Source organism: Schistocerca gregaria, chromosome 2 (assembly GCF_023897955.1).
Source record: "Schistocerca gregaria isolate iqSchGreg1 chromosome 2, iqSchGreg1.2, whole genome shotgun sequence".
NCBI classification, from domain to species: domain Eukaryota; kingdom Metazoa; phylum Arthropoda; class Insecta; order Orthoptera; family Acrididae; genus Schistocerca; species Schistocerca gregaria.
In genome coordinates, this window is record NC_064921.1 from 91,129,786 (window position 1) to 91,152,164 (window position 22,379).

At 38.1% G+C, this 22,379-nt stretch overlaps 1 protein-coding gene across 3 annotated transcripts in view; it reads right to left on the reverse strand.

Moving 5' to 3' along the window:
- Positions 1 to 15,851, reverse strand: part of LOC126336398 (clavesin-2-like) — a 29,588-nt gene extending 13,737 nt beyond the window's left edge. Inside the window, exons 1-4 of one of the 3 annotated variants that reach the window (XM_050000079.1) lie at positions 15,791 to 15,851; positions 15,073 to 15,235; positions 14,676 to 14,880; positions 127 to 463 (exon numbers count right to left, since the gene is read on the reverse strand). In XM_050000079.1, the coding sequence (XP_049856036.1) occupies positions 127 to 463; positions 14,676 to 14,880; positions 15,073 to 15,217 (687 nt within the window). In that variant the 5' untranslated portion in view covers positions 15,218 to 15,235; positions 15,791 to 15,851. Of the gene's footprint in view, positions 1 to 126; positions 464 to 14,675; positions 14,881 to 15,072; positions 15,236 to 15,395 lie in introns of all 3 variants that reach the window. The other 2 variants (XM_050000080.1, XM_050000078.1) reach the window with 2 other exon arrangements.
- Positions 15,852 to 22,379: the final 6,528 nt, after the last annotated feature.

Here is a 22,379-nt window from a genome sequence, read left to right on the forward strand (position 1 = left end):
ATCAAAGCAAATAACAAGTCACAACAATTATGCCTACCAACTTCTGTCAATGCCTACCAATCTAGGTTTTATAGGAAACATAAAAAATTTGTGAAATCAGTCTAATTAGATATGTTTCATACTTACTTTTTCTCTTGTCTTTTCTTTCAGAAATGGACGGATAACTGTCAGTGCGGCCTCGACATACCATGGTTGGTTTATAAAATGAACCCCTTTGAATCTTGCTGGGAAGCAGTCTTGTAAGCCATTTATCATTAGCTTTAAAACACGGGGATTCAGCTTGGATGACTGACTGAATGAAAATCCACTCCAGTCGACAATGAAGATAAAGCCACTTACTTGATTTCGTGGCAATTCAATAAGTTTTTCCAGAGAGTAAAGAATGGCTTTATATATTGTAAGCAAATCATATGAAGAGGGATCCCAATTAGCAGCAAAAATCACAAGAACTCTTCTTCCTCTCCTGTAAAACACAAAAAGTTCAAACCATTAATAACTGTTAATTTTGAGTAATAAGGACTGTATCTGTCTGGCAAATGAAATATTATGAAAAGGATATACTGCTACTTCCCATATAGTGGAGATGTTGAATTGCAGATAGGCACAACAAAAAGACTGTTAAACTTGTAAGCTTTAATGAGTATAGTGAGCACGGGCGCTGCAAATGTAGTGTGTGGTTAGTAAGCTGGAACTGTGGGTCTCACCGGGAGTGTGCCAGAGATAAGTCCCTGCAGTCGCACTGTCCTCTGTGTCCTTGGTGGCTCAGTTGGACAGACCGTCTGCCATGTAAGCAGGAGCTCCTCGGTTTCGAGTCCCGGTCGGAGCACACATTTTCAACTGTCCCCATTGATATTTATTAACACCTGTAAGCACCTAATGGTCTGGACTTCATTGTAAGATCACCAATGGCTTCTGTTCTTTTGGACAATGTCTGGAAGAACAGATACCAACTACATATTTGTTAGTCATTGTCCTTCACACACCATCTCCTTCCTTGTTCTTACACCACAGACTTCTATTCCACAACTGCACCTCCAGTATTTTTACTTCTCTTCTCCCCCCCCCCCCCCCCCCCACCTCTGTCTAACCTTCCGACTGCACCTAGCTCCCCTACCCTCTCTCCACCTCGCCCCTGTATCCTCCCACTAACAGTACTTTACCGCCCCCACCCATATCCTACTCTCTCTCTCTCCTCCCCATCTCATCTCAGCCTCCTCCTTACCCCTATCATCCACAATGCTTCTCCCATCTTGCACAATTGGCCCCGGTAGCCAGAGACAGCAGTCGTGTGTGTGTGTTTTTTTCCTACTTCAGAAGGTCTTCTGACATGAAAGCTTATGTGTTTAATAGTCTTTTCATTGCACCTTGTGCGACTCAAAATCCTCGCTCTATGGTGAATAGTAATCTACCCTTTTCATAATATTGTTGTTATTCCATCCTGGATTTTCCATTTTTTGACAACGTAATATTATTTTACACAAAAAATACTTAAAACTCTTCTTTGAATGACATGTTTACATTATAATTTAAAATAAATTAATAGAAACTAAGAAATACAATGGAACAGCTCTATTGTTATGTCTGTGTTCTGGGTAATCCCTGTACACCAATGTCACGAGTAAATACATAACACGGACATGTATCAGCAATTTAACGAGACCATCTTCTGAACTATTTGTGTGTGTGTGTGTGTGTGTGTGTGTGTGTGTGTGTGTGTGTGTGTGTAGATTAATGCATTGTTACGTGCATATTATATGCTGTGTCATTTATGCTGATAAATTTGCTTCAAATGCTGCACTATCTGTTGTGTCAACTACAAAGGAATGGAGTACGAGTAGAAAAATTGCACAGCAGCTGCTAAATTTAGAGCTTAAAGTGCAATTAATTATGCAGCCATTTAATGATGACTGCTATTTTATCTCATTGTGTTTACATGATTCCATAGGTGATGTGTTCCACATAATTATAGAGTTGTTGGAGCTTTAATCTTCTGAATTATTTCCTTCCTGTAAATGAGCAGAACAAAACAGTGTAACACTTGGACATTGTATTTTATAATAAAATCATTCAACACAAGGAAAGTGAGTGGACCTTATGTGGCACCTTTATGACTTAACACCGATTAAATAAGAGAACTTGAGAACTTGCTCAGCTTGAAGAAGCTGATTATCATAGGGTGCAGGAGTGATCAAGTATTCCAAGTGGTTGAAAACAATGCAGGCCATTCCTGTTTTTAAGAAGGGTCATCAGATGGATGTGTATAACTGTAGGGCTACATCACTGAAGTAAATGTGCTGCAGAAAACATGAAATAAGTTTTATGTACCTTTGAAGGAATTGGCATGTGTTAATGCACACAATGATTCTGTGAAACACATGTCACTCTCATTCATGACATTCAAAAGGCAGTCGCCAGTTGCGATGAGATTCTTATCATGCTTCCTGACTTCCAGAAGCCAGCTGAAAAAGTTAGGAGCTTACAGAATAATGGACTCCTCTTTAATTATACTGAGGACTTTTTAACATATAGAATTCAGCATGCTGTTCTTAATGAGGAGACATTTTCAGGTTTCAAAGCAGCTTCAGACATGCTGTGCATGAGTGTTGTAGGTTTATTACTCTTCATGATGTTGCCTGGTGGGCAATATCAGGTGTTCTATGAAGCTGTTCACAAATAATGCTGTGCCATATGGGAAAGTCACATTGTTGTTGTTGTGGTCTTCAGTCCTTAGACTGGTTTGATGCAGCTCTCCATGCTACTCTAACCTGCGCAAGCTTCTTCATCTCCCAGTACCTACGGCAACCTACATCCTTCTGAATCTGCTTAGTGTAGTCATCTCTTGGTCTCCCTCTACAATTTTTACCCTCCACGCCGCCCTCCAATACTAAATTGGTGATCCCTTGATGCCTCAAGTTGGGCCACAAACTTCTCTTCTCCCCAATCCTATTCAATACTTCCTCATTAGTTATGTGATCTACCCATCTAATCTTCAGCATTCTTCTGTAGCACCACATTTCGAAAGTTTCTATTCTCTTCTTGTCCAAACTATTTATCGTCCATGTTTCACTTCCATACATGGCTACACTCCATACAAATACTTTCAGAAATGACTTCCCGACACTTAAATCTATACTCTATGTTAACAAATTTCTCTTCTTCAGAAACGCTTTCCTTGCCATTGCCAGTATACATTTTATATCATCTCTACTTCGACCATCATCAGTTATTTTGCTCCCCAAATAGCAAAACTCCTTTATTTTTGAGTGTCTCATTTCCTAATCTAATTCCCTCAGCATCACCTCACTTAATTCGACTACATTCCATTATCGTCGTTTTGCTTTTGTTGATGTTCATCTTATATCCTTCTTTCAAGACACTACCCATTCCGTTCAACTGCTCTTCCAAGTCCTTTGCTGTCTCTGACAGAATTACAATGTCATCGGCGAACCTCAACATTTTAATTTCTTCTCCATGGATATTAATACCTACTAGAAAATTTTTCTTTTGTTTCCTTCACTGCTTGCTCAATATACAGATTGAATAGCATCGGGGAGAGGCTACAACCCTGTCTTACTCCCTTCCCAACCACTGCTTCCCTTCCATGTACCTCGACTGTTATAACTGCCATCTGGTTTCTGTACAAATTGTAAATAGCCTTTCGCTTCCTGTATTTTACCCCTGCCACATTCAGAATTTGAAAGAGAGTATTCCAATCAACATTGTCAAAAGCTTTCTCTAAGTCTACAAATGCTAGAAACGTACGTTTGCCCTTCCTTAATCTAGCTTCTAAGGTAAGTTGTAGGGACAGTATTGACTCACGTGTTCCAGTATTTCTACGGAATCCAAACTGATCTTCCCCGAGGTCGGCTTCTACTACTTTTTCCATTCGTCTGTAAAGAATTCGAGTTAGTATTTTGCAGCTGTGACTTATTAAACTGATAGTTCGGTAATTTTCACATCTGTCCCTGCTTTCTTTGGGATTGCAATTATTATATTCTTCTTGAAGTCTGAGTGCATTTCGCCTGTTTCATACATCTTGCTCACCAGATGGTACAGTTTTGTCAGGAGTGGCTCTCCCAAGGCCGTCAGTAGTTCCAATTGAATGTTGTCTACTCCAGGGGCCTTGTTTCGACTCAGGTCTTTCAGTGCCCTGTCAAACTCTTCACGCAGTATTCTATCTCCCATTTCATCTTCATCTACACCCTCTTCCATTTCCATAATATTGTCCTCAAGTACATTGCCCTTGTATAGACCCTCTATATACTCCTTCCACCTTTCTGCTTTCCCTTCTTTGCATAGAACTGGGTTTCTTTCTGAGCTCTTGATGTTCATACAAGTGGTTCTCTTATCTCCAAAGGTCTCTCTTATTTTCCTGTAGGCAGTATCTATCTTACCCCTAGCGAAATAAGCCTCTACATCCTTACATTTGTCCTCTAGCCATCCCTGCTTAGCCATTTTGCACTTCCTGTCGACCTCACTTTTGAGACGTCTGTATTCCTTTTTGCCTGCTTCATTTACTGCATTTTTATATTTTCTCCTTTCATCAATTAGATTCAATATTTCTTCTGTTACCCAAGGATTTCTACTAGCCCTCGTCTTTTTACCTACTTGATCCTCTGCTGCCTTCACTACTTCATCCCTCAAAGCTACCCATTCTTCTTCTACTGTATTTCTTTCCCCCATTCCTATAAATTGCTCCCTTATGATCTCCCTGAAACTCTGTACAACCTCTGGTTCTTTTAGTTTATCCAGGTCCCATCTCCTTAAATTCCCACCTTTTTGCAGTTTCTTCAGTTTTAATCTACAGGTCATAACCAATAGATTGTGTTCAGAGTCCACATCTGCCCCTGGAAAAGTCTTACAATTTAAAACCTGGTTCCTAAATCTCTGTCTTAACATTATATAATCTATCTGAAACCTGTCAGTATCTCCAGGCTTCTTCCATGTATACAGCCTTCTTTTATGATTCTTGAACCAAGTGTTAGCTATGATTAAGTTGTGCACTGTGCAAAATTCTACCAGGCAGCTTCCTCTTTCATTTCATTGCCCCAGTCCATATTCACCTACTACGTTTCCTTCTCTCCCTTTTCCTACTACCGAATTCCAGTCACCCATGACTATTAAATTTTCGTCACCCTTCAGTATCTCAATAATTTCTTTTATTTGATCATACATTTCTTCAATTTCTTCGTCATCTGCAGAGCTAGTTGGCATATAAACTTGTGCTACTGTAGTAGGTGTGGGCTTCGTGTCTATCTTGGCTACAATAATGCGTTCACTATGCTGTTTGTAGTAGCTTACCCGCATTCCTATTTTCCTATTCATTATTAAACCTACTCCTGCATTACCCCTATTTGATTTTGTGTTTATAACCCTGTAGTCACCTGACCAGAAGTCTTGTTCCTCCTGCCACCGAACTTCACTAATTCCCACCATATCTAACTTTAACCTATCCATTTCCCTTTTTAAATTTTCTAACCTACCTGCCCGATTAAGGGATATGACATTCCACGCTCCTATTCGTAGAACGCCAGTTTTCTTTCTCCTGATAACGACATCCTCTTGAGTAGTCACATAATTAAGAAAACTATAACAATATGTATGCAGACCTGCAGAGGATATACACTTTGTGTCATGACAGGAAGATAATCCACAAAATTAAAAAATGTAATGTGTTGTTATAAGGAGGCAGAGAGATCCATTATTGTTCAATAACATAACTGATTAACTATACCAGAAACAGTAATAGTGATAGTGATAAAATATCTAGGGGTGTTTCCTGGGGAACCTAATGTAGTCAACAGCATGAAACTAGTAGCAGAAAAAGTAAAATCCTGACTGAGATTTATTGGACGAATCCTACAGTAATGAGCTTACAAAACCCTCATTCAAATGATTCTTGAGTATTCTTTGTTTGTATGGGCCTTTATGAGAAAAGGATTAACATAGCAGACGATTAAAACAAGGGCAGCATGTTTCATCAGAGGTTTGGTTAGTACGTGTGAAAATGTCACAGAGATGCACAGCTAACTCTGGTGGCAGATGCAACAAGGGAGGCATAGCATCAATGAGATGACTATTGTCAACATTCAGAGAGTGCAAATTCATAAAGAGTACTACAACATATTACTTCATTCAATAAGTGTCTAGCACAATGACTACAACAGTAATATTAGACAAACTGAAGCTCATATGGAAGCACAGCAAAAGTCATGCCTCCACAAACCATTTGTGCATGGAACAGAAAAAGTGAGAATTGACAGAAGTACCTGCATCAACTCTTGCCACACACTGTACAGTTACTTGAGGAGTATTGATCTGGATGTGAACACAACAATTTCATACACCAAATAAACATGGATAGTACATTGTTATCACAAAAGTTAAAAAGGATATGAAATTAAATTATTGTGATGGCAATGTTTATGAGAGATGGCATTGTAACAAATTTCGCAGTTTCTTATATCAGTTACTTCCCCTACGACACTACTATCTTACATCCGCTAAGTTTGAAATTAAGGTTGGTGCTTTGAAGAACATCATAATGATCACATACTGTACTTAACCAGCTATTACTCCCTGCCAAACAGTGGCAGTGTGAAACTGTACATCCAATGCACATATATTTCCTGACTTATGACTAAATTAATTCACGAAAAAGAGAACACTATAGAAAAATTAATTCGGAGTAGGAATACAATCAGCCTCAACATTATCACTGTCAGCCACTTGACATGCCACTGCTGCACAAATTCACCTGTGCACACACATAATTAACGTCACCATAGCCCTTTCCTCTCAAATCTGTTTCCTGATCAATTTCTTTTCTTGTCACCTAGTAATTGCCAAATATATATATCTTCAGTGCTTACTGAGTAACTGTTAGTTTTTGAATACTTTTTGCTGTTGTAAGTTAGAATTTGCGATCAAATTGCAAACAATTTTTATTCCTCTGTGACTACGATGTCTATCAGAATGGAACCTTTGAATAAAAAGCTCTTGGTTTACTTGCCCACATCATATCAAAAAGAAATTCCCTTAGCTTTTGATGATTGCTCCTGTCAGCATAATCAGGGGCTTAGTGTGCCTGTCTTGAAACTGGTGAATAAATGGGGCTCTGTGATCAGAGAAGCAGCTGAAATTAGACTGTGTGAAAATAACTTTAATAGTGTACTGACTGGATAATGAACAGTAGCCAGATAAAAAACATCAACACATGAATATTAGCAGTAAACCTGATAACTTAGATTGAGACTGGTAGTGCCAGTCACTTTCGCCAGTTTGGCGTGACAATACTGATTCCATCTAGTTGACAGCAAATTGGATGCAAAAAGTTAATGCACACACACACCATCTGCAAGCAAACATGCCCAAATGTAGCATACAGAGGCCACCAATCAACTAGAAAAACAGGGTTCCAGCCTGCAGCAAAGTTTGAACTGATGGCCATCGACCAGCACTTTTGATGATCACCAGCCAACAGCAGGTAATATGTAAGTGAGAATTACAATCAATTAAGCTTGTAAAACTTGCTATGCATACTTCTGGACTAAGGTTGGTGGATTAATTTTCACACTCGCCTATATGTGTGTATATTTGGTTGCCTTTTCCAGTGTAATGTGTAACTGAATCACAGGGTTCAATCAGAGCAATAGAAAATGGCTCATTTCATGATTCATGGTTTGGAATACCATTTTTAATCCATCATTAGACTTAGCATATCCTATCCCTGATAGAGTGTTGGACTGATGAGAAGTACAAGTCTCACTTTTTTTTTTATGTATGTTTGTTAACTGGGTCTTAGGACTCAAGTGATAAACCAGTGTCTGCGATCTTTGGCATATTCAAGTAAACATATAAAGAAGCATTAAAAGTTAGTTAGCTGGTTGTTTAGGTGCAAAGCAGACTAGAAGCCAATCCAGAATCTCATTTTCTGGTTGACAGCGTATATACCTCTTACCCTGACATCAGTCATTTAGTACAGTCTCCAACCATAGAAACCCGAAAAATTTCAGCTTGACCCTTGTTGCCATCTGACCTATTCACATAATCACTCAAGTGCCTGAAACGGTTAATCACAAATCTCACACCATCTCCAATCTGATTGTGAGATTCAAATTAACTACATTGCGACCCACATCAGGTTACGACGAGAGAGAAAGAGAGAGAGAAAGAGAGAGAGAGAGAGAGAGAGAGAGACTGGATGTGCACTTTGCAATGCATGGAAGCATGCAACTGATAAATAAAGAGCACAGAAGAAAACATCTTTTAGTTTACTGCCCGATGCAAGTGAGGGCAATGCACACAATGCTGGCTAGAATGCTCAAACACAACCTATGGATGCAGCAGGCGCTACCTCTGTATGCACAGCATCCCTTATATCACCATGACGTAATCCAAGTGATGACATGCTCCTCTGACCATAAAAGTAAGAGCCTTGCCAGTGTCACGAAAGTAAGAGTAAGTCCCTGATAATGACAATGGATACAATCATTGAAAGCTTAGGATTTTTTTTCAAATTTGTCACGGCAAGTAAACCAAGAACTTTTTATTCGACTTTTATTCTTCTGTTCATTCCATTTGCCAATTCAGTCACTGTGTTTAAATGATTTTATGATCCTGTTACTACTTTGCACTTTTTATGTGTAAATTATATATTTACAGATGTGTTCAAATTACTAGGCTAAAGACTTTTTTCCAAAACTTTACATTTATTATACATTTACATCCACATGCAGGTTATATATGTACATTCAATAGTTTGTATGCATGCCTTTGTTCTTAATCAACATTTTTATCCTGTTTGGCATAGTTTTATTAACTTTTCACACGACATTTCAATATCATTGTCATGGTACCAGATTTCCTCAAGTTTCTCCATGAGATCTTGTTTGGTGGTTATTGTAAATTTCCTTATTCTCTCTTTCACAATAGACCATAAATTTTCAATTGGGTTTATATCAGGGCTATTCCCTGGCCAGGGCAACACTTTCAGTTGATGTTTTTCCAAGTACTTGGAAACACTGTTGGCTTTGTGACAAGGTGCCCCACCATGCATAAAAATGGCATCTTTATTAGGAAACCACTCATTTATTTGGGGGAAAAGTTCCTTTTCAAGGATTTCTTTATATTGTTCTTGCTTCATTGTCTAATCTGCAAGGACTTTTCATGGACATCACACTCCAAACCATAACAGAAGTCGGATGCTGCACACACTCAACTTTGAACTCTTCTCCAGGTCTGCAACGAACATACTGGCTGCTTTCTCCCATCACAGTGAATACAGATTCATCACTGAAGCATAAGTAAAGCATGTGTACAAAATTGCAAGTTAGGTCTCAAAATTCAAATGTACATTTCTTCAGTATCAATAAAACATCACAATTTGAAGACAAAACTCCAAATTTTAGAGACCATACCCACTTAATTTACCATATCATGCACATACCTTAGCCCAGTCCTCTTGTCCACTCCTGAAGTTGTTTAATGCACTGCAATCTTTTGGTTTTCATGGCTGGTGGTCCCCCCCCCCCCCTCCCCCCTTGGTCAGCATGCCTTTAAACCACATTCAAATAGCCTTTTCCTCGTCACAGGTGAAACTTCAACATCCAAACCTTTCAGCTGATGGCTCATATCTCTAGAAGTAAGTTTATGGTCCATTGTTGCCATGTTTGTAAGTCTTCTCATTGTTCTAGGACTAATTTTTCTTTTACATCCACATTTTCCTTTCCTGTTTGTCTTGTATTCACCACCTTTCTGCACTGAAAGTTTGATTCTGCTGACACTTATCTGTTATATTATCATTCTGTCAGCAATTTCTTTTTGTAGATAACGATTTTCAGCGAGAAGTGCTACAGCAGCTAAAACTTTGAGGTGAAACATCTTTTTGTCTTTCCTATAACCACACCAACATGATTTGGAGTGAAGATGACAAATGTTACCAACTGTGAAAAATTCAATGATCTGCGAGTTGCTTGCAAGCGAAATTTCGTTGCACAATCAAACCATTAAAACAAATCAATTATTACACTTTTCTTTCCTATTTCTACACAAGAAAACTTAAGAGTATCAAAAATAGTCATTTAGTCTAATAATTTGAACACGTCTGTATAAAACTGATTTTTGGATAGATTTTCAAGTTTTCTCCAATAAATTCTTGAAATTTACAAGCAGTAGAGGCAAACAGTCCAATGTCATAAGCAAAATACAGATGAGTAATGTACCAGTAACATTCATTATTTCTTACCAGTGTATGGATCGGAATACTGCCTCTAGGCCTGCACAAAATAATTTTCTTCATAAGGACTCTCCTCAACTGACTTTTTTTTCACTCCTGAAATTCTCAGTATCCTGATTAAATCTAATGGAAGCAGTAGCACTAGTGTACATATTCTTCAGTGTACTAAAGTAAGTTGAATCAATAAGTTGATTCTAAGGGTTTCTTAGTACTGATAGTGATGAAATTTAATCAATAGCTTTATCAAATTGTATAAATCGCAGACAAATTCATACCCATTAGTTTGTTCTATAATTTCATTCATGATTTGACACTGATTCATTGTGTTGTGTATCTGGCAAATGGCAACTTTTTTCTAAGCCTGATTAAAATCTGATTTTTTTCTACGTTGTTGGTGAATATCTTGAACGAACAGAGGACACTGACGTGTTAACATTGTTCCAGTTTTAGAGAATTATCCTCTCCTGCAAACAATTTTGCGAGTCTATTATAATATTTTGTCTACAGCTTCAACAATTTCTACTGAAATTCCTAAGTATCTTTGAATTAAAAAGCTGTTACAGCTCATCTGTCATTACTTCCAGAATGTACTTACTAGTTTTGTGTACTTCTGAAACAACTTTTCAAACAATTAAAGAAATCTTATGTTTATACAAATAGCATTCATAACAAAAGCAAGATTTTGGGCAAGGTTAAGTGCTTGTACAATTTCCACTTTTCTTTAATACAATGCCACATGGCATTCTTAACTGACAAGAGTGTGATATCAACTCAGTATAATTTTCTGTTTTGTTTTCTCAACAGAGCTTTTCTTTTTTTTCCATCTTATGGTAGCAAATTTTTGTAAAAGGTCCTCAGACTATCCTGAAGAAATTTCCAAATAGTTTTCAATTCAATGTATTCTCCTGTATTTCCATCATCATTCAGATCAAAGCATAGTCTTCTTTTCAGAAGCTGCACTGTTCATTTTGAGATTTTCCATTTCTTTTGCTTTCTTAGCACCTGTAAAATCTTTTGCTATTTGCATAATGAACTCAACTAACTGCTCCATTTCCAGTTGTTGGCTTTGACCCATGATGTAAGAGTGCTGTGTGACATTATGGAGATGCAGCATGTTTGCAACAGATTGTGAACTGTAGAGAGCATGTTAAAGTAAGAGGTGGCACACTCCAATTATGGATGCTTGTTTTGCAATTTGTTTCTGAGTAATGGTAGAGCTGTACTGGATTTTTCTGGTATTGTAAATCATGTTTTTGGAGGTGGTTGTTGGCCCGTCATTTATTTTTAACTTCAGTAATTATTAGCTACTAATTTGTTTTCAATTTTTAGCTCTTAGTCTGTCATTTGAAATTTGTTCATTTGTTAAATTTCATTTTTTGTATTTGTTGTTTGTTTCTAGGTATGGATCTAACTCTTAAATTTATCGGTCAGATGTTAATTGCTGCATGTGGGATGATATGGCTGGTGCCATCAAGTTTTTACAATTAGTTGTTTTGTTCCCTGGGTGCGTTCGGTACTGCCAGTGTGGGAAGCTTATCAAGTTAACTACATTTCCTTTCTCAAACCAGAGATCTGTATATGAGGAGATGTCATTGCTTTAATGATTGGATATCGATTAGGAGCAGTTCCTGGTTTGAGCAATCTAACCTGGCTTCCAGGACTTGTGTTGTTTACGTACTGTTTGTGTTACTGTAATCTTATTTGGTTCTGAGCGCATGAGACTGGTGTGAGTGAGAGGTGCATGTTGGACTGGTATTCTTTCTTTTGTGAAGTTTGTACTGAATTTATTAAGCACAGGAGGGGGGGGGGGGGGGGGACTGTAGCTCTGGAAATTGATGAATTTCAGTTTGGGAAAGCTAATAGTCTGAGAGGGGATTGTGCTGCAGGAACACAGATGGCTGCTTGTTGGTGGAGGGTGCATGTTCTGATGCGGGCTGCTGGAAATTTTTTGGTTCATCTTTGTTTTGGAGTGGTGTCATGGTTCTTATTGACATACATTTCATTTTTCCATGCTCACAACATTCTACTTCTGGTGGCTGTCCCGTTTGTTTCATTTTATTGCATAAGTTAAATATTTTGTGTGCTTTTACTTGCGTATAAAGTAACTGAATACGACTGAAATATAGATGTTCACTATCTTGATGATGTTATGTGTTAAAGGAGATGAAAGGAATCAGAACGTTTCAAATCTCCTGTTAAAGATTTCTCCTTTTGCTTATCCCTGCACAATTTCAAATTTCCTAAAGTGCTGAACTTGTTGCTTAATTTAATTTGGTATACATTCTTATGCTTAAATAAATTATCATCTACATTTCTTCTTGATGATTCTTTTTTTTTGTAACAATACATATGTCTCAGCAGTGCACATGTCAAGGGGGGGCAACCAATTCAACAATATCGTGATTCATTGTCTCAGCCACATTTGGGTAAGTGTGGTTCAGTTAATGCAGTCTCTTAGCGTCCAAGAACATGAGTTCCGAATGCACAGGCCTATATAAAATTGAAACAATACAGTGCATACTTTGTCACACAAAATGCCTTCATTTCCAACATCTTTCGGCAGTGTCAGGAGTCTTTCCACATAAGCCTACATGACCGTCAGTGCTCACTTACAGTACTGCTTACATTGAAGTAAGGCCACTTTTCTCACATGACATACTTAAAGCTTTGGATCAAGTCAGCTAGGTAGATACATTACTTCTTGATTTCCAAAATGGGAAGTACGGAAGCGTCCGATCCCACCCGTCTGCTTTGACCCATGACGTCACAAATATGGCGGAAATGACCATAAACCACGATTCCAATATTGCGCGTATAAAGTCAATACATAAACATTATAAAGACGAAAATACACCGAAAAACAAACAAATATGCGTCCCACAAAAAGCCTAATGACACTAACGGGAAAAGTGCGGGAAATTGGGGGTTTTGGGGTGGGAAGAAACTAAATATAAACAAATTTAGACACCCATCCTCATACAAAATCACGCAAAACGACAAAACAAAACTCCTCAAATTCCCTAAACACAATATCATCTTGAATCGGACACTTCCATTGACCTATATAGCTCAACAGCAGCTCCCAATCCCATAAATTAGGATCGAACACTTCCCTTGATCTATATAGCTCAAAAACATCTCCCAGTTACCAATACCAACAGCCACAACCACACATTGTAATAAAGCACTTCCCTCGACCCCCAACACATACACTGAAAACAAAAAAATAAAAACTAACCACAAAAAAGTTCCAGTGCCACAAACTAGTTTGTCCACCCCCCCCCCCCCCCCCACACACACAAACGCACGCACGTGCGCGCGTGAAAAAAATACTCAACCACCTTGAAACATGCCACACTCACAAACCAAACTCCATGCTGTCATGACGTCACACACCACAACACTCTTACGCCACGGGTCAAAGCTGACAGGTGGGACCGGACGCTTCTGTTGTCCCCCTAAAAGCACTTGACTCAGTACCACACCTATACTTCTTGTCAAAAATATTATCATATATGGGTATCAAACGAAATAGGTGACTGTACTGAAGACTTATTGGTAGGGAGGACGCAGGATGTTATCTTGGATGGAGAATCATTGTCAGTGTGACCCACGGAAGTTTGTTGTGACCCTTGCTGTTAGAGTTGTATATTAATAGTAACCTCAAACTTTTTGCAGGTGATGCAGTTATCTATAATGAAGTGCTAAGCAAATGAAGGTGTATACACACTCAGTCACATCTCGATAAGATTTCAAAATCGTGAAAAGATTGACAACTTGATTTAAATGTTAAGAAATGTAAAATTGCGCACCTCATAAAATGTAAAAATGAAGTATATGACTATAATATCAATAAATCGCTGTACGATTTGGCCAACTCATACAAATACCTGAGTGTCACTTTTTATAGAGAGACGAAAAGGAATAATCACATAGGTCCAGTTGAGGGTAAAGCAGATGGTACACTTTGGTTTATTGGTAAAATACTGGGGACATGCAATCAGACTACAATGGAGATTGTTTACATATCACTTGTGCAACCACTTCTCTAATACAGCTCCAGTGTGTGGGGCCCTTACCAAAGAGGACTGACAGGGGATACTGAAAGTATACAGAGAAGGGTAGCATGAATGGTCACAGGTTTGTTTGATCTGTGGGATGGTGTCACAGAGATACTGTAGGAACTGGACTGGAAGACTCTTGAAGGAAGACATAACCTACCCAGAAAAAATCTGTTATCAAAGTTTCAAGAACTGCCATTAAATGCTGGTTCTAAGAATATACTACAATCCCCTATGTATCACACACACAGAGAAAATGGTGTAGTAGGACATACCCCGTTTTTAAAGTCAGCTGAACATTTAAGTGAAGATTGCAATCCACTGGAAAATTTGTTAAGATTCAATTAACTAGATTTCATCATGACCAAACAACATACCTGTCTCTTTGAGGTAATACTCCAGGAAACCCATCACGAAGAGCCTGCTGGAGAGCTGTGTCTGTGGGTCCAAATTTCTCAAATAAGCTGCTGTTTTGTTGTCTATAGCTGCAATAATTGCACAGAAGCTCAAAGGCATCTGGTACATTACATTTCCGTGCACGAAGGAAACGTAAAATAAATTCATCGTCTGTGCGTGTACTACCTAGGGGAATAAATACTTGAATTTAGTGTTTTCATTTTTCAGCAATTTATACACAGAAATAGCCACATCAAAATCAAGCATAAAACATAATTCTACAATATCTCTGCTAAGATTAGACATGTAATTTTTTTCCGAGGCGCATACAACTGAGAAAGCAGTAGCATGGCAAAATAGTTAGTTCAGAATACGAACCTATGGTTGGGCTTTTAAGAATCAATTGTCGTACAGCATTTATTGCCCCTTTACCACATGGCTGCCTTGAGTTATCCTCACAACCAAGGTATGCCGGACTGCTTAAGGTATTTGTTCTGCAAATATACTCCGAGTATTCGGCCATTTCATTCCCGCTTCAAGTCTGAAAAAAAAAAAAAAAAAAAAAAAAAAACACACAACAACCCAAATCTTCAATCCCTGGTGATGAGAATGTCAATAGTGGCATGCTGAAATGAATTCATTGCTCTATGGTTATGAATCTCTATTTCGTTACAAAAAGTGTATAAGTGTATATAACAAACAATGAAATTCAAAGCAGCGATGTCGCAGTAACCTCCTTTGTACAGTAATTCGTTTTTCTTAAATGCTCATGAAGTAATTTTGTCTTAAACTAACACACTAGTCCAGTTTACTAATAGATTATTTCGACTCGCAGGCTGTTGCAAATGCAGTAATCTTGGGAACTCCGATGGTATTGTAAATTTCGTCCCAAAAGGAAGAATGGCAGTGAGAAACCATTCATTTGGAACATCACGTACTGAAACTGACAGCCCTTCTCCACGTTTATCAGTAACCGAAAACATCATCATTGCGACCAAGTTTTCATAAGTTAGTGAACTGTCAGTCTCGAAATACGATAGTTAGCACGCTGACAGAGCCCACATCAATAATTCTACGTTGAAACAAAAATATTTACCTGTCAGACACCTGGAACCAATGACCACAGATACACGCTTTAAACACCTGTGGAGCAAAGCAGAGATGTCGTAACCTTGATTACCGCAAATTTCCAAAATTACGCATGGACAAACTAGATACGGTATAAATGTCGTGTATAAAATTATTTATTTTAGGTATGTTTTATCTAATTAGTGTCAGATATCTGAAGTATCCGCTACACTTCAACGAACCACATGCAACGACTTATCGGCGCAAAAGTTTGTGCATGCAAATAGAATGTCCTGGGTAGTGTGCGTTTACACGACGGTTTCGATACAGTCCAAGACTGTCGTTTGTATCTGCTGCTGGCCCCTATTTCTCGATTTACGGATGAACTTTCAGCAGGTACTCGCTCTCGAAAAATAATACAGGAATTTCTGCTGTGGTCAGTTTTCGCAACTACTGTGCACATTTAAAAAGTTAACAAAGTGCCTAAGAACGATCGAAATGGTCAAGGGAGTGGCTCCTTAGATGACGGTATATTAACTTTCTTCGCGAGTTTCACGGCTGAACCGATGACTGGCGTAATTATTTGCAAATGGATGTGGAGACGTAGCCTGTAAATATTTGTTGCCGCTCATAACTCATATGATGCTGCAAAATACTTGTATGAAGAGAGTAATTTCGCCACATCAGCGGCTGATAGCGGTACTGCTGTTGCTGGCGATGGAAAGAAGTTATAGACATTTAGATTTTTTGACAGCAATCTCAAAACAGGCATTGAGTGAAATAATGCCGGACACAAAGCTGTAATACATAACTGCCCTGAAGAATACTTTCGTGAAGACAAGTAAAGTATTTCTTTTACATGTTTCCAACCAAGTTTTGCTGCGTCTCAGTCTGGTTAAATGGGAAATAAAGAAAAGGGAAAGCACACGTTTGTAATAGCAATGGAAAGTGGATATATGTTCTAATCTGCTTCTTCACTCTGTCTTGCCCATTTCCTCCTGTTTGTCCATCACCTCCTCCAGTCCCCTCTCTCTGTCCATCTCGTTCTCCCCCTCCCTCTCTCCATCTTTTTCTCCTCCCTTACTGTCTATCCGTCTTCTCATTCCCCCTTTTACCTCTCCACCTCCTCCTTTCTGCTCACTATGTCCATTTCCTTACCCCCCTCTGTCGATCCTCATATCATCTCTCTCTTTGATTTTGTAGTAATATTCTAATCATTAATCATAAACCAATCAACCAGAATTACATCTTTCCTGTTTCCTATGATGGCCATCTACGAGGACAAAAACAACAGCAAACTGTTCTTATATATGTGGGTGGGTGTTTATGTATGTAAAATAAGGTAACGACGACCAAAGATCCGTTCCTTCAGTGTGGATGCATGCCGTGCCCAGATGGTTGATCTCGTACAACAGGGAGTGCGAGTAAGAGTTTCAAGGGTTGGTGTCACTATGTCAATAGTGAGTAACAAGCTGAGAATTTGGTTCAGGAGAGAAGTGTGGTAAGATGGCCAAAGTGGGCAAGGCAACAAGTACTATGTCAATAGTGAGTAACAAGCTGGGAATTTGGTTCAGGAGAGAAGTGTGGTAAGATGGCCAAAGTGGGCAAGGCAACAAGTAGTGTAAGGTGCGAAGTCCAAATCGCGATCACTTGTTAGTATTGATATGGCTAACATCATCAAAACCTTTGAACAAATCATTGTTATGTATACTATTTATGTTTAAAACTATGTTTGATGAGAAAGAATATAGATTGGAGAAACAATTTGTGTAATGGTTCAAATGCCCCACTATCACAGTTAAACCTGATTTCATTCAAAGGATTGTAAACTGCACACTTTTACAGCAAAGCAGTTTCTTTTGCACAGTTTTTTTAACAGAAAATCTGTACATTGTTGTTTAAGAACATATAGTCTATGTCAGTCTGAATGTATAATGCGAGAATTTTGCTAACAACATTTAACTATTACATATTTCATATTAAATGATATATCATATATGTTAAGAATATGTATATCCTTATTTATAAATCATATATTAGAGTAATGAGTAAAACTTTGAAGTAAATCAGTCAAGTAATTTTTGAGATTGTGGTTACCCATTGAAGTTACCCATTTATGTTTACATATTTATTGATATATTTTATATATTAAAAATTACATAGCTTACTAACTGTGAATTGTGTAAAATTTTAAGTAAATCTGTCAAGAACGTTTTAGAGTTTTGGTAACAATATTTCCCTGTATATATTAAATACATACTTACATATTATCATCGTCATCATCATCATTTATTTAAGACTGATTATGCCTTTCAGCGTTCAGTCCGGAGCATAGTCCCCCTTATAAAATTCCTTCATGATCCCCTATTCAGTGCTAACACTGGTGCCTCTTCTGGTGTTAAATCTATTACTTCGAAATCATTCTCACTGAATCCAGAATAATATAGACATTATAGACTATTAGAGTATCATGCAAAAATGGACTGTAAATCGATCAAGAACTTTTCGAAAGTTTTTGTACAATCATTTTGCATTTATATATTATATTTTTATTTATGGATTATACAGGATGTATAAAAAAGAATCATCCGATTTGGCACATCTGTGTTTCTGAATTTAATAAATATACACAATAAATTTTGTTTTTTGATGAATCAGAAACTCAATTCGTTTTCTCATACCTTTTCATAGGCGTTCAGTATGCATCCCTTGAGACGCACAGCATATTGCAGGGCAGCATTCGGATTGTTCCCAACTGCAGAGAGCATGTCTTGAGTTACAGCTTCCACAGCTGTTGTTTGCGATGTCTCAGTTCATTCATTGTTGTTGTAATGGAGGCACATGAACAGAGTCTTTTATAAACCCCCACATGAAATAATCACATAGTCAGGCCTGGTGACACTGGAGGCCAGTAATGTAAGGCTGAATAATTTGGTCCAGTGCGACTGATTCATCTAATCAGTAATCCTTTGTTTTAAAAATTCACAAACTTCCAGATGTGAGTGTGGCGTCGCCCCATCCTCTTGGCAAATGAAGTCGTTTGAATCAGTCTCGAACTGTGAGAAAAGAAAGTTCTCAAGCATATCGAGATATGTGCTTCTTCTAAAAATGTTCTCTGCAAAGGAAAATGGACGATACACATTTTCCCGTAAAACTGCATGAAACACATCAAATTTTGGAGAGCGCCTCTCATCTCTCATGTTGTACAACTTCATGTGGTTGCTCTATACCCCATATTCTCACATTATGACGGTTTACCTTCCGATTTAAATGGAATCTTGCCTCCTCACTAAACACTAAGAGGGGAAGAAAACTGTCATCCTCCATCTTGCCAAGAACGAAATTACAGAACACCTCACATTATTGTTTGTCACCTTCATGAAGACCTTGCTCTAGCTAAATCTTGTATTGTTTCATGAGTAAACGTCGATGCAGCACATGTTAAACGAATATCAGTGACATGTTGACCTGCATGCTGAATGGATTGCTGTGGACTCCTTGTGAAAATATGGCAGATGTGTTTGACATCAGTGTCAGACACTCAGAATGGCCCGGTGATTTGCCTTTACACAAAGAACCTGCTTCTCATAGTTGTTCATGCCATAGTATAACGCTTTGTGCTGTTGGAGGATCCACACCACACCTAGTACGAAAGTCACTGTGCAAAATGTAGAACACAGAACGATTTTTGTTGTCCCGACACGATTTTTATTAGAAATGAAGTGGGTGCATACAGCTGCTACCAAGTGGAAACCACATAAAACTCGAGAGTTTGTTCTTTCCAGCAGTACATTGTTCACACACATTTCGCAAATAACATAACAGCTATGATTTTTTTAAAATTTGATGATTCTTTTGGATATACCCCATATACATTCAAAAGTAGATATATAAAAACACATATGTGTTTAAATACAATGTTGTTTCAAAATTTTAAGTCGATTGACCGATTAGTTCTAGTTTTCGAGTTTTGTGGGCACAAACATACACAGGTTGAGTTTTTATACTTTAAGATTTGAATTATTACGGCTAGTTAAAATTTAAATTTTTGCATTTTTAGTCATATTTTGGTACTCCATCCATTACAATAAGTTATAGGAGGGACCAATGACACCCATGCCCAAGGACAAGGGAGAGCCGCATCTGCTCTACCTCACTGTGAAAGAAAATGATATAGTGTAGTCAGGTGTTTATCTTTTACAAAATGATTTCAGACTCATTATTATGTAGGTTTTTAAGTGAGTTGGATGTGGCACTTTTTTATGGCAGGCTGCAGTTCACCAGTCATCTTCCAAAACATTAAAAATATTCCATATCTCCAGGCTCTCCCCTCCCCCTTACATACTATCATGAGTACATGGGAATTTTCAACTTCCAGAGTGAAATCCATTAGCAATCTACTATAAAAATTTGCACCAGTATGTAAACCTCAATTCGGGACTCTATATAGGCATTTCTAGTCTCTCGTATATGAAAAATTTCGTATAGTGGTATTGAATTGTACCTTCAATCCACTCTTGTTATGAATCATGTATTCCATTAGGGAATAATTGTATTGACATATAAATATAAGTTTCGTTGTGTCCCTGAAGACACAGCTTTAAGATGTATCTTCATCAACTTAACACAATATTAAGACAGCACTGTTCTCTATAATAAATCCTTTTTTTTATTTTATCTACACAGCTGTGAAAAATTATTTCATATGACAACAGTGAGAGAAAGTATGCTAACAATTCTGTATTCAGGTCAAAGTAATTTTTGGTTAAGTTTCCAATGATATTTTAAAAAATTACAGTGTCCTTGTTTGTTATAGAATCAGATGCTCTTTTTATCTCTATTAAAGGATTGTAAGCAACGACCTTCTTATTTCAATTGCTGTAACCCTTGGCTTTAATTTTCCATAGACATGTGTGACTCCCGCAGATTTCAATAAATTCATCGATTTAGCTTCCTAAATTATTGATTTGTATCAACCATTTTACAATTTAGTATATATGCAACAACCTGTCTGCGCAAATATCTGTGCAAATTTCTGTGCATGCAGTAAAATAATCACTGCAAATATGGTGTATTCACACCGTGGAGGCAAGAATAAAGGGAGATGACGTTACCTATGCTTATAGCAGGCAGGGGGCGGTGCAATCCACCATTTTGGTAAGACCAAAGCAAGGGTTCTTTCCTTAAAACAGTGTGCAACTTGCATCTTTACTTAAAGCCACTGAACTGATAGTCTCTTTTTAGCAAGAATTTTGGAAAACGTACTTTCGTGAAGTGTCCTCATAACCAGAGAGAGATCTTAATTTATTGATTCGAAATTTCACTCTTTAAGCATTGACTACATCACCCAAAACAGTCAATTGTTTGAATTTAAGTCGAACTACTAACTTTAATAGGTAAAGTACAAATGGCATAAGATCCTTCTTCACTACCAAAATGTGTGAGACTTTTGTAATGTAAGCACTGAAATGACGATTTTATGTCAGAGGCACATGACAATATGATATGAAAATTATTTATTCAGTTTAGGTACAATTAAGCATTACCACTAAAACCAAAAGCTTTCGTTTGATTTCAAGTAAAGCCTATCTATGTCTCTCTCTCTCTCTCACACACATTCACCCCCTTTTAAGAATGTTTAGGTCATTCTACAGACTATCAATTCGCCTGAGAATCTTGCACAATTGGGAACATATACTTAGTCATGATTTTGACTTACCATTAGAATCACTAGTACACTTATATTCAGTAAATATGACGATAAAACGATACGCCAGTGCTACATGAAATTGAATTTTTATTTCTCTTTCACAAAAAAATTCAGCTTACTAACTTACTTTATCGCAAATCTAGTTCACTGCCCACCAAAGATAATTACATTTATGTATTTGCGTTCTCTTTTGTCTCAGTAAGGAAAAGACTTTCAGCATTCTTGTTGCATGAGCCAACAAGACTGTAATTCCAAATGATAATCAAGTGATCACTGATATCTCATATGAGCAGTCAAACTCGGAAATAAAGTGTTGTTTAAGCAGTTACTTATACACTCCTGGAAACTGACATACGAACACCGTGAATTCATTGTTCCAGGAAGGGGAAACTTTATTGACACATTCCTGGGGTCAGATATATCACATGATCACACTGACAGAACCACAGGCACATAGACACTGGCAACAGAGCATGCGCAATGTCGGCACTAGTACAGTGTATATCCACCTTTCGCAGCAATGCACGCTGCTATTCTCCCATGGAGACGATCGTAGAGATGCTGGATGCAGTCCTGTGGAACGGCTTGCCATGCCATTTCCATCTGGCGCCTAAGTTGGACCAGCGTTCGTGCTGGACGTGCAGACCGCGTGAGACGACGCTTCATCCAGTCCCAAACATACTCAATGGGGGACAGATCCGGAGATCTTGCTGGCCAGGGTAGTTGACTTACACCTTCTAGAGCACGTTGGGTGGCACGGGATACATGCGGACATCCATTGTCCTGTTGGAACAGCATGTTCCCTTGCCGGTCTAGGAATGGTAGAACGATGGGTTCGATGACGGTTTGGATGTACCGTGCACTATTCAGTGTCCCCTCGACGATCACCAGAGGTGTACGGCCAGTG